Consider the following 13,573-nt stretch of genomic DNA (forward strand, 5'->3'; position numbering starts at 1 on the left):
AGCCACATGTTATGAACTGAATGTATGTTCCCAAAATTCATATGTTGAAGCCCTCACCCCCAAAGTGATTGTATTTGGAAGTGGAGCCTTTGGAAACTGATTAGGTTTAGATGAGGCCATGAGGGTAAAGCCATGATGGGATTAATGTCCGTTATCCTAAGAGAGACCACAGCTCTCGCTCTGTCTGCCACCTGAAGACAAACGAGAAGGTGGCCAGCTGGAAGCCAGAAGAGGGCCCTTACCAGGAACCGAATGTGCCAGCACCTTGATCTTAGAGTTTTCAGCCTCCAGAACTGTGAGAAGTCAATGCGCTGCTTAAGCCCCCCAGTCTATGGTGTTTTGTCACAGCAGCCCCAGCTAATACACTGTGGAAAGGTAAACCCTGGATGCAGGCTGGGGAACAGACTAGAGAGGGCTGGGATGGAAGCAAGAAGACCATGCTGGAGTCTGCCTCAGGACCAAGATGGGAAATGGTCACAGGGACAGAGGCTGGGGGGTGGTGATAGAAGTGACAAGTGACTTCACACGGGGCTGAGCTGCTGAGAGCCATACATTCCTGTAAGAATAACTAGCTGGGGGTCAGGGGGTAGGGGAGGGAAGAGACCCTAGCACCGGCTCAGGCCTCAGGTGGCAGGGACCTGTCCCCCTCGACCATGATATTCCTTCAGGCTCCAAACTGCAGACTAATGATATCATGAGGCTGACTTCTGAGGAAAATTTCATTACCAAGGGTTTCTCATGCTCTCCAAATTCTTCTGTAAACTTGTGATGATAAAAATCGATTTCCAGAGAGCAGGGCACGGAGAGAACTGTGTAGCTCTGTTCCACTTATCAGGCAGAGTGACACCTTCATTATCATTAGAATGATGAATTGGTGGCACAAAGAACCATTTTCCAAGACTGGTGCATGGCCCTGTTCCCTGCAACCCTCTGTGCACTGCTGTTTTAATTTTACAGGCACTTCCTTCCCAGAGCAGAGTTAGAGTCTAGGGTGATGCTGCTCTCCTGCTTGGCCAAGAGGAACCCCTTCTCAGCAGAGAGCTGTCATCAGTGGCCAAAAATTACAGGCATTACCTTTGCGACTCAGCCAGAGGTAGAGGACTCACTTTGCAAGGTCCAACAGGGTCACCCCAGAATTTCAGAGATCAAAGGCATAGGAGAGGTCACCCAGGCCCAGTGCATTTTCACACACACACACACACACACACACACACACACACACACACACAGGGAAAACAGCTGACTGGACCAATCAAGCTGGTTCACTACCTGTACCCACTGGCCCCTGTCCTCCCTCCCCTCTCCCACACAGAGGTACATGTTTGGGGGACTGACTACATGCCAGGGTATAGCTAACCACAAACATGCTTCATCTCAGGTCCCTCTCACAGCAATCCTACAAGGAGAACACAGTTACTAGTCCCATTCTACAGATGAGAAACCTGAGGTTCAGGGAGGTTAGTGCAGCTGCCCAAAGGCTCACAACTAGTCTGATGCCAGAGCCTACACCCTGACAGTCTTCTAACATGCAGCCCCATTCTCTGAAAGAGCACACAACCCACTCTTTGTGCTTCCTGGTCCTGGAATTAGGGTGGCAAGCAGAGGCTGCAGGAATAGGGAGTAGGCACTAATAAACAGATGTTTGCAATGGACACCGAAACCTGGCACGGTAGGAATCCTATCCTAATCCTAGCTAGTATCCAACCACCACATCCCATGCAACATGCAATATTATTGCTGCCTCATGCATTCACTACTGGAAGTGTTACTTAGTTTCCAAATATGTGGGGCTTTTCTAGTTACCCAGTTGTCCTTTACCTGTAACTTAATTGCATGGTGCTCAGAAATGTGCTCTATGGGATTTCACTCCCTTGAAGTCTGTTGAGAAATAGATATTCTTTCTAATCCTCAAAACTATCCTACAAGGAAGGTATTTTTATTTCCTTCAAATCAGGAAACTGAGGTTCAGGTGGTTAATTAACATGCTTAAAGCAGCTCCCTGGTACAGTGCTGAAGATGAAATCTTAAAGGAGTCATCTGACTCCACTAGCCTTTCTCCATTCCCCACACAGCACGTTAGAAAACAAACACCACAAATTTCATGTTATGTATATTTTAACACAATAATAATAAACAAAACAAAGTTAAAAAAGCACAATTTCATTTTGTGTAAGTATAGAGGCTCCCTTACTACATATGAGTAGAGACAATTTATTGATTTATGTGTAAGCATAACAATACACCTGGTGGGTAATATAAACTTTATTCGTGTGCCTCTCCTAACAGCTCATTGTGGGAACTTGTTCACTCTTGTTCCACCTGGAATTTCACCATGTGAAGCTGTGTGGACTGCTATATTATTATAGGACTTATAAGACAATTCTCTTCTGGCTCTGCTGATTTTTCTTATGCTAACTTCTAATCTAAGCCTAAAATTTTTCACGAGAGGGTCTCTAATTCGAAAGTAAAAGGTTAAAAAGTCCACCCCAAGTTTGTTCTAAACCAAAAATGTAGCATGCTTTCCACACTTAAAGATCAGAGATTCTTGGATTAGAACTCAGAGATCCTGACAGGGATTTGCCCAGGGTCATGCAGCTCCCTGGGAAATGGCATGCGCAGATCTCTGAAAACCTGCACAGACAGGCATAGCACCATGTGACCTCTTAAGCAAGGGAAGACTCCCAACGCTAACTACCCCCTTTCCCTCCAGGCACACTGTGCTACATGGTGCAGGGGCTCAGCCACTCATGACTTGTGTGCCTTTGACTAGGTAATATATTTAAGCCCAGTTTCTTCATCTGGAAAATGGGGTGATAATACCTGCACCTCACAGACTGTTGTGAAGACTATGTGTGCAAAGCCCTTTGCATAGCAGCTGGCAGAGTGAGTATTCAATGTTGCTTTTCTGACTTCCACCAAACAGGGATCCCTTAACCTTTGCCCTTGAACTTCTCAAGTCTTGTTCTCCTTAGTCTGCCTGACTCTACATAAACCCTTTCAACTCTTTCAAATCTCTGTAACTAAGTCAATTTCATATACTTATGGGCATCGATAAAGGGCAAGGAGCCCAGTTTCTCTTCCACTAGGACCTGTCAGAACAGTAATTACTAAAGCCAGTTACAGAGCAGAGGTCACAAGTCAAGCCTGTTGGTCTTGGATTTAAATCTCAGCTCTACCCTGTACTAGGTAAAGCACAACTTCTTTGTGCTCCAATTTCTCTTTGTGTCAACTTGGGATAAATTAGCTCACAGGCCATGTAGTAAGGATGACATGAGAGAATACTATGTGTTTGGCACAGAGCAACTGAAGAATGTTTATGCTTGGAAGGCCTGTGGAGGTCTGGTCCCAACACTTTATTTGACAAATGAGTTAAGGGAAGTCCAGAGGCGAGGTGAACTGCCCAGGGTTGCTCACAATTAGCCTATGACAAAGCATACGCCTATTAATAAATGCTTGCTGTGTTTTTCACCACTTCCTGCCACACTGTTAATGAATTTATCAGGTTGTACTGGCAGGAAAAAAGTAAGTGCTCAGTCCTTAAGAAAACATATTTCATGTTATATGGACAAAACACCTAAAAGGGAAGATGTTGCTGTTGTGGCAGAGAATCAATGGCAACCTTGTGAAACAGGCAGAGTGGGAAACCAATGCATCAACGCTGATGTGATCATCTGTTCTCTCACATTAATCATTTCCATCCCCCTCTGCGGCCACCAACCCCACGGAAGGGAATGACACTTCTGAGATTGAATTCAATTTCAGCTGCCCTTCCAACTCAGCTTCAGCCCAATTTCATCTGTTCAGAGCGGAGCAGAAGACATCTGCTGATGGGACAGGCATGCAGGGGCTTCAGAGCCCTTGGAGTTTGACTGACCTGTGGGTAGAAGGTGGACGATGCTGTGCGCGGGCTGCGGACAAACTCCATAAAGAAGGCCCCGTCCTGAAGTCAGAGGAGGAGGAAGCAGCAGCGGCAGCAGCAAATGCAAGGGAGCAAAGGAACAAATGTGGACCCGTGGTGAACCATCAGGGGAAGGAGAGGGTATGAAAGAAAAAAATAAAAATAAAAACAAGGAGGGAAGGAGAGAAACAAGGGCATGTGAGGGGGATGGAGGGAAAAAAAGAGAGAGAGAGAAAGAGAGAGAGAGAGAGAGAGAGAGAAAGAAAGAAAGAAAGAAAGAAAGAAAGAAAGAAAGAAAGAAAGAAAGAAAGGTAGATCCACCCAGAAAGACCATATCCAAATGCAAAGCATTAGCAGGAATCCACACCTTCTTGGGCAGAATATCCCACCTGTGTGGGAGCAAGCACAGGGATCGAGGTGTGTCCAAGCTCCCTCAGGTCTCATCAGAGCCTGGCTTGGCCAGCACCCTCCCACATAGCTCTGAACTTCCTTCAGACCTATGTCAAGGGAGAGGAAAAAGCCACTTGGTGGGGATGGTGGGGGAAAGGTTTCAGGGGTCGCTTCCTGGCCTCCCGCCTGGCTGGATGACCAGCAGCCCTCTTGGAGAGACAGAGGCTTGAGGCTTTCAATTCTGCCTGTTAATAAACATGGCAGCCAGATGGGAGAAGAGGATTCAATGCAAGAAAAGTTCGTGCTTAATTTTTTAAGCAAATAGGGGATCCAGAAGCAGCAATACCTTCTCCTCCCCTGGTTGGATAACAAAATATCAAGAAGCTGAGACATATAGAGTGTCAGAAACATATGCATCATGGGGTGGGGGTGAGGGTGGGGAGGTGGAGAGTTCTGAAGCTGTCTTCCTCTCTGAACCTATTCTTGTGGGGTGCAAGCTGCCATGTATTTGAAACAAAAACAACGTAGAGGACTTTCCCGAAGACCCCTCCTTTCATCTTAAATTCTTGTCCCTTCAAAATACTCTTTTTTATGCATTACCACTGAAATTCAGAAATGGCACTTGATAAATCTGAAGGTCTACTTTCTTACAACTTTTCTTCAATTCTCAAAATGGAATCACTGAAGTATATGGGTTGGGTGCCCATTTTATCAATACTGTTGCCATTTCCCATCAACCACTGTGAACTCAAATAACAAACCATGGAAATATGTGGCTGTGGAGATACAATCTCAGGACCTCTCTGCATCCTAACACAAGATGCGCTGACTGGGGAAACTGTTGGCATTTCTAAGCATGTCACACAGAGGTCTTCCCTTTGGCCATCTCATAACATCTACATTTCTCTTTGACTACTTGGGGATCTACATCTGTGACAAATGATAACCATCCATGTGGATTTTAGTGCTCAGGGGGAAAATCAGAAGACTGTGCTAATCGGCAATCTAATATTTGGCCATTGGTGTATTTTAACCTTAATGCTTGTGGTTCTATAATTTCTCTGCTTCTCAGTCCGGCCCTGGGCACTGGTTCTAATCCTCAAAAATGGCAATAAGTAGGGGTAACAGCTAGAGGGCAGCGCACAAGATGCTTATGAATTCTCACTGTTCCATTTGTGTCCCTTCTCTGCTAGAACATATAGAAGTAGAGCTGCTAATGCTGCTGAGGTTTACATACATGTGAAAAGATTCTTCCTGGATGGATAGATCGTTCCTTATGCAGAGACTATCCTTGGGACTGTACCTAAAGTCACTTCCTAGAGCTGGGTGAGGGAACTACAGACTGCAGGCCAAATCCAGCTACTGGTTTATTATAGTCTGTGGGCTAAGGGTGGTTTTTAAAAACTTATATGGAGATAGAAGTACCTACATAATAGCCTTGATCTTGCCTGTTGGCTCACAAAGCCTGAAATATTTATTTAGGTTTGCCAACCGCTAGTCTATAAAATATATGAGCTGCCTATAGCCTCAGTTTATACTTTCTTAGATTTTAACCCCTGCATCCTGGTAGTCTAATTCTACTCATTTATCCCAAAGAAATAATAAGAGATGCGGTCAAATAATTATGTGCAAGGATGTTGTTTGCAGTATTACTTATAATTGTGATATAGCGCAGAATAACTATAAAAACTTATAGAATAATTACCAAAAATCCTTTTTAAAAATCAGAAACCATCTACAATTTTAATAAAAAAGTAAATTACCAATGAGGGTCTATCCATATGGTGATATATTATGTATTATTGAAAAATCATACTTTTACAAAATATTTAATGACTAGAAAATTTTCATGATATGGAAGTAAAATAAACAAATACATAGATAGATGTACAAGTTGGCCACAATTTTGAAAAATGAAATACATGTATTGAATCTCCTTCATCTCCTAGTGATAGAGAGCAGGTAAGAGAACGCAGTCAGCTTACCTTCCCATACTAGAATGATCTCACATTCTGAACTTCCCAGAATGAGTAGACAGAGCCAAGTTTATTCATTTTAAAAGATACAAAAAGCCTGATCTATGGAGTTTCTGGCCCCTCTGCTGGACTTGTTATTTGGTACAGAGGCCCAAAGCCTCAGGTTTTAATTCCCCCATCCGCCCAGGATGCAATCCATTTGACTGTACTTCTCAGGAATCTAACTGATGGGAATTTCTTTATCAAAGAGTTAGCTCTCATGGAAGCTGCCCCAAGAGCTTTCTCCCTCCCATCTGGGAGAGCCAAGGATGTGGCTGAAGGAAAACCAGATGGCCAATTTCACAGCTCCAACCAGATTTTGGGACTTGACCAATATAGTTTAGCTTGACTATGTTGTATCTGCATTTATCTAGCAGTTAACTTCCTTACAATTGTGAGCAGAAACTGCTTCTTTAGAAATAGTAATGCTTAAAAGGGTTCAGGGTAGAATTCATCCAAATCCTCAGCATATTCAACCCTGGATTTGAATGGCTATTCATTTGGCCTGCCATGTTGGGCCCCTGAGAGCATGAGGCAGCTCCCTGCCAGAGTGGCCCCCTTTACCTTTCGTGGGCTGTCCACGTAGGTGGGAGTCATGGCAACGCTGCTGCTCTCCGCTGGCTGGGAGGAGCTCTTGCCACTGTGCACAGCTGCCTGCTGTTCTCCCAGGCACCTGAAAGATGGAAAAACACGTATCTGTGGATTGTTGGGAGCCCCCTGGTGAAGGGCCCACATTAGCCAAGATGAAATGAAGATACTACTGCTGTCACCTCAGAAACACCCTTCTTTATTTCTCCTTCAGGCCCAACATGATACCCTTCATTGCATTCATTGTCCTGAACAATCAACAGTCCTCCCAGATAAACAAGAAAAGAGCTCCATTTAAAAAGCACTGTCACAGTGCTTATAGTATTTACATATTACTTTGAAAAGCCATGTGACATGGTTTGAATGACTCCAGCCACAAACAACACTTTTTTTAATCCTCTGGGAAGACTTGTTCTCGGTTTTCATTAAATATACCAGCAGAAGCACATTCTGAAAATTAGGGCTGCATTAACATGTGGCATAAACTATATGGGGAAATGTGTCGACTCCCCATACATTTTGAAGGTTTATATGTTAATTTTTCAAATACACGCACTTATATCCTTGCTCCTCTCCCCAACCCCCAATCACACATATCTAACAGACACTATCTCATAACACAAGACAACTATGGTTTTCTTATGACATCTTATCCCATCTCCGTTCTGATGTACATAAAAGTACATAAAAGCATATTTCCACATTTATTTTCCTTTTACCTATACTAAAAATAATTATGAGCTGTCATAACTTAAATGCTCCCCCAAATTTCTTCAACATATCACTTAATTTTTATTTGGTAGAGTTCAGGAGACTCACATTATAGTCTTAAATCTTCATCATTATTGTAACATACACTTCTTGTGGTGTACGCTGTGAGGCACTGCCCAGATCCCTCTGCTATGGCCTTGCTGGCACAGTAGTGGGCCATGTTGTCCAGACTACTCACCTGTCAGCCCCTTTGGGGACAGCCCCAGCTGCAGAGCAGCCTTGTTCAAGCTCCTCCCCCCACTGGCCCCCAGCTGCCCACAGACAATGAGTGATCAACAAGGGGGTGTACAGATCTGGCCATGTTGGTCCAACTGGGTTCATCTCTGAAGGCTGTTCTAGTTCTAGAGCTTGAGTGAGGAGACCCAAGGCTGTCACTGGGCCTGCACTGCACCTGGCTGCTCCCTCTATCCACTCCTACTTCTTCCTCCCTCCCACACATGCTGAGCCTAAGGCCTCTCCTTAATAAACAACCTGCATGTTAAACTCCATCTCAGCCTGCTTCCCAGAGATCTCAGTCTGTGACACTTCTAAAATTCTGACATGTTTATTACAGATTGTCAAGTAATCTCATACCAGAGATTAAAAATCAGTTTCCATGGTAACCTGTTATACTCTTTTTTTTTCTAGTTTATTATGGAAAAATTTCAAACATATACAAAAGTAAAAAGGATAAGATAATAAATCCCTACATACCCAGCCCCCAAATTATAGAGCCAATCATGTTTCATCTCTACTCCTTACCTACACACTCCAATTATTTTGAAGCAAAACATATTTCACCTGTAAGAACTTCAATATCCACTCTATCATTAAAAGAAAATAACTTAAAAAAAAACATAATCATAATTCAAACATACTTAAAATTTAAAAAAATTTTTAATATCAAATATTTCCCCAACTGTCTCCCAAAAATTATTTGTACAGTTTGTTCAAAACAGGGTTCAATTAAGGTCCCCCTGTTGCAATGAGTTGTATCTCTTAACTCTTTTTTAAGCTATAAGTTCCTCTTCATTGTACTTCTATCTTTACAATTTATTTGTTGAAGAAAGTAGCTCATTTGTCCTGTAAATGTACATAGTCTGGATGTGCTGATTTTTATCTCTTTATTGTTTATCATATTCCTCTGTGCCTTGTACTTCCTGAGAACTGAGAGTTATACCTAATGGCTTGAGCAGATTCAGGTTCAATTTTGGACAAGAACTCTTCTTAAGTGGCATTATATATATCTATCTGGAGGCCTGTAATATCTGGCAGTCTCTCTCTGGTGATATTAGTGGCCACTGGTGATTTCTGTTAGATCCAGAAGTTCATTAAAGATCACACATGGTAATAGTCTATCATTCCTTCTGTACCTATTAGCTGCAATATTGAAAAAAGACAAACTTCCCTATACCAATTACTTGGTTACTCTGAGGTGTAATTCATATAGGAAAAGCAGAACAATTGCTCAATTCTTTCCCATGTCCCTGCACCACACTGTCTCTCTCTACCACATCAAAATGTGTTTTCCTTTGAGCCTCATCCACAAAGGCACACTGTGACATTTTCTCCCCCAAAGCTGCAGGGAGAGGAAGACCTGGTTACCCCCCATTGTCCCCTCAGATACACATGACAATCCCCATTTAGTGAGCTGCCTTTCATGCGCTGACCTGTGGACTAGGAATCAGGGTTTTGAATGTGAGTCCAAAACCCTTGTCCTTGGAGGCTCCTTATCTAATGGCTCACGAGGGGACCTGCCAGCAAAAGACTAGTTACGCTATATACATGCATATGTGAAGATAAACATGGAGGTCTACTGTCTTCTGCCAGGATGGGGTTGTCAGCCAAGCCTCCATAGAAGCAGTGACAATTGCCTTTTGGTGATCTCTGCTCTGACTTGGTTGTCACTGAGTTATCTTCAGCACCAGCTGCCCAGACTGGTCTCAGCCATGCTGACAATCAGCAGAAGGCTGAGACTGCTGGGGCCTCTATCTTCTACAAGAGCTTGACTAAAACACACATGACTTTAGATAAAGACCAGAAGAAAACTAGAAAAACTAGACAGTTTATAGTAAGATGGCAGGAGTATAGGTGAAGTCTTTAAAAATTCTTTTCCATATTGCTATAGCATTGTTTTTCATAATAAACAAAATCGGATCAGCTTAGTGCAGCAAAAACAAAAGCAAAGCATACAAATAAAAAACGCTGTGTGTGCTAACATTATATAAAGGTCTGGCTCCCTCTGCTTTACCTCCTATATTGAGAAAACATAGCAAGTCACCCAAGAGCAGTCATCTGGAGAGAGAATAAGTCTCAGGTCTCTCTGTCCTGACTCCTGCTTGTGGGATTAGCTGAGAGTCTCTCCCTTCACACTGGGGGACACTACCACCTCAAGTATCCTTCCTCTTCCAGTCTGAGCAGAAAGAGGCTACTTGGACAAGTGTATTAAAGGATGACTCACTGACAAATTAAAATAAGATTCCCCCACCCCCAGCTTCACACCCCTCCCAGCAACATATGTTCCTTGTTCTTTTTTCCAGTGGGAAAGATCTGTGATTAGTTACAGGAAGAACCTGGTGGGCTGAGTTCTGGGGCCTTCCCTTGGTCAGGTGAAGGTATTTTCTGAAGGGGACCCAGTGCCCTCAGTGATGAGCTCAACCTACCCCTGCTCTCCTCCTCTTATCTGCCCCCAGGTCCTCTCCAGGTTCCCTTGTCATCCTGTGTCCCTTCTTTTCCATTTATTATCACCCTCTCTCCAGCCTCTGTGGCCGCTTGCCTGACTAGTGAGAGGCTGCCAAAGGGTCTCTGCCTCTTGGGGCCCACCTGCCAGGCCTTTCTATACATGGGACTCATTTCTGAAAACACTTCTGCCAAAGACACCAATGGCATATTTCATGATACTAAGGAATGACTGTAACATTTTAGGTAAATTATAGTATTAGGACTTTTAATTTTTTTTTTTAATTTTTAAGTTTATGTATTTGAGAGAGAAAGAAAACACAAGTAGGGGAAGGCCAGAGAGAAAGAATCCCAAGCAGGCTCTGTGCTATAGGCACAGAGTCCCACGTGGGACTCAAACTGATGAACCAGCCGAAGTTAGATGCTTAACCGACTGAGCCACTCAGGCTCCCGAGGACTTTTTTTTTTTTTAAAGGAGTACTTCTCAGGGCACCTGGGGGTTCAGTTGGTTGCGTCTGACTCTTGATTTTGACTCAGGCCACGATCTCACAGTTTGTGGGATCAAGCCCTGCATCGAGCTCTGTGCTGACAGCACAGAGCCTGCTTGGGAGTCTCTCTCTCCCTCTCTCTGTCCCTCCCTCGCTCACATGTGCGCGCACTCTCTCTCTCTCTCTCTCTCTCTCAGAATAAGTAAATAAACTTAAAAAAGTATAAAGGAGTACTTCACTTTCAGTGATACATATTGAAATATTATAGATGAAGAGATATGATGCCTGAAGCTTAATAAAGAGTAAAAAGGAAGGTGAGAACATGTGGGATATAAATGAAATAAGACAGGCCATGAGTTGGGGTCCCTGGGTGGCTCAGTGGGTTAAGCATCCAACTTCAGCTCAGGTCATGATCTCATGGGTTCACGAATTTAAGCCCCACATCAGGCTCTGTGTTGATAGCTTGGAGCCTGGAGCCTGCTTCAGATTCTATGTCTCCCTCTCTCTGCCCCTCCCTCACTCAAGCTCTCTCTATCTCTCTCTCTCTCTCTTAAAAATAAATAAAACAGGGGCGCCTGGGTGGCTCAGTCAGCCAAGCATCTGACTTTGGCTCAGGTCATGATCTCGCAGTCTGTGAGTTTGAGCCCCGCATCAGGCTCTGTGCTGACAGCTCAGAGCCTGGAGCCTGCTTCAAATTCTGTGTCTCCTTCTCTCTCTCTGCCTCTCCCCTGCTCATGCTCTGTTTCTCTCTGTCTCTCAATAACAAAATAAACGTTAAAAAATTAAAAAAATAATAATAAAAAAATAAATAAAACATCAAAAATTTAATTAAAAAAAAAAAGATTGGCCATGAGTTGATAATCATCGAAGCTGCAATGATAAGGAAACAGGGATTTATTATACTAGTCTACTTTACCTATTTGAAATTTTCCATTAAAATAAAAAACTTGCAAAGGATCCCTTTTGTGATAAGAACATGTAAGGACAGCGTGGCATCCAACTTCCCACCTGTCTTTCCAATTGCACCTAGACTATGCCTTAAGCTCACTCCATGTTACTTTTGGAAAGCCTAATGTACACAGGTTCCTGCTTGGCCCAACATGGTCCCTCATGCCAGACAGATAAGGTCTAGTCTCCCCTAACATCTGTATAAGGAACTTCAACATCCCTTCCTCTGTCATTCTATGACTATCTATTGTGCACATACTATGTGCCAAGCACAACACACAGCCTCTGCCCTCAGAGCACAGGCAAGTCAGGGGGAATGTGAGTAAACCTGGTAGAGTTCCACTAAGGGTTCTGATGGATATTGGTCTGGGGTGACAGGAAGCACAGAATCTGAGTTGGCTGGGAGGGTGAGGGGGCCAGGAAGGTTCCCAGAGTGAGGGCCACCTGCACACAGAGGTGTTTTCTCCTCTTGCCCAAGTTCCCCCTCGCCTCTCTCTATAGATGCTTTCTTCCCTTCAAGGCCAACTCAAATCCCACCTCCTGGGACACTGTCACTGCCCTCCCAGGCAAGATGTAGCCCCACCAATATCCTGGGAAATGGAGCACATACTGTTTATGAAGGGACCACACAAATGCTTAGAGAAGCTGGCCAGGTCACATGCCTGAGGGTGCAAGACAAGTCCAAGACTAGAGGGTGTGGCTGTTCTCTGGTAAAACAGAGGGCATGTGCTCATTCCAAAGTGCCAGCCTTCCCATGGCTGGCTGTGCATGTGGACCCAGTACTATAACTGAGGCTCTTCTATTTCTAGAAAGGCTAGATTTTATTATCTATAGTACAGTGTTGTGTCATAGTATCTGCGATACACTGTTTTATGAATAATATAATCATGTATCATGTTGTATATACTATACAACTTCTCATATACAAATTCAAATAAAATCCAAATTTGTATATGAAATCTTCAAACTAAAAAAATGCAGCTCAGATATTTTAAAAATATTTTGTATCTTGAGGGCAGTGAAACTATTCTGTAATGGTGGCTACATGTCATTACAAATTTGTCTAAACTCATAGAAAGTATAACACCAAGAGTGATCTGTAATGTAAGCTACAAATACTGGGTGATAATGTGACAATGCAGGTTTATCAATTACAATAAATGTCCCACTCTGGTAGGGGATGTTGACAATGGAGGAGATTGTGCAGGTATGAAGACAGGGGGTATACAAGAAATCTCTCTTCCTTCCACTCAAGTTTGCTTTGAACCTACAACTGCTCTAAATTACAAAATGTATTATAAAAAAAAAAAAACAAAACTCAAAGAAACAAAGAAACCCCACTTTATAGGCCAAACCAAATGTATCTGTAGTTCAAATTAAGTCCCAGATTGCAAGTTTATAATTTCTGGCATATTTCATGTTATTTGACACTTACTGGGTATTAACACAGCTTTCTCATGTATGTGTGTTTTTCTTAATTTCAGGCTCCTTGCAGAAACAATATTTCACCTCCACTCACAAAACCTTTGGAGCCTGCTGGTGGGGACGAGTCACTCCCCGAGCAGGCACTTACTTCTGACTGGCCTCCATCTCCAACAGGGCGGACAGAGCTGATGTTCCCTTCTTGCCAACTGGGGGGCCGGTAGACTCAAGGGAGTGTGTGGCAATGGGCCCGGTCATCTGTAAGCCTTTCATGGCAGTCCCTTTCTAAAGCAGAGAAGAGGAGACAAGACCATCAGCCTCAGTGGGCTCCCTTAGCAGATGCCACTCACAGCCCAGAGCGTGCCTGCCGTATCTGTTGTGCTTGAGGCTCTGGG

At 43.5% G+C, this 13,573-nt stretch overlaps 1 protein-coding gene across 10 annotated transcripts in view; it reads right to left on the reverse strand.

Annotated features, from left to right (window-relative positions):
- DEPDC5 (DEP domain containing 5, GATOR1 subcomplex subunit) overlaps window positions 1–13,573 on the reverse strand; it is a 127,164-nt gene that overhangs the window by 30,903 nt on the left and 82,688 nt on the right. For 7 of the 10 annotated variants that reach the window (XR_009604170.2, XM_060612608.3, XM_060612614.3 and 4 more), the window contains 3 exons: window positions 13,330–13,463; window positions 6,868–6,976; window positions 3,875–3,940 (listed from right to left, as the gene is read on the reverse strand). Coding sequence is in view for 9 of the 10 variants with exons in the window: in XM_060612608.3 (XP_060468591.1) it covers window positions 3,875–3,940; window positions 6,868–6,976; window positions 13,330–13,463 (309 nt within the window). In the remaining variant the exon portion in view is untranslated. The remainder of the gene's footprint in view (window positions 1–3,874; window positions 3,941–6,867; window positions 6,977–13,329; window positions 13,464–13,573) is intronic. The other 3 variants (XM_060612615.3, XM_060612612.3, XM_060612610.3) reach the window with 1 other exon arrangement.

Source organism: Panthera onca, chromosome D3, assembly GCF_046562875.1.
Source record: "Panthera onca isolate mPanOnc1 chromosome D3, mPanOnc1 haplotype 2, whole genome shotgun sequence".
Lineage (NCBI taxonomy): Eukaryota > Metazoa > Chordata > Mammalia > Carnivora > Felidae > Panthera > Panthera onca.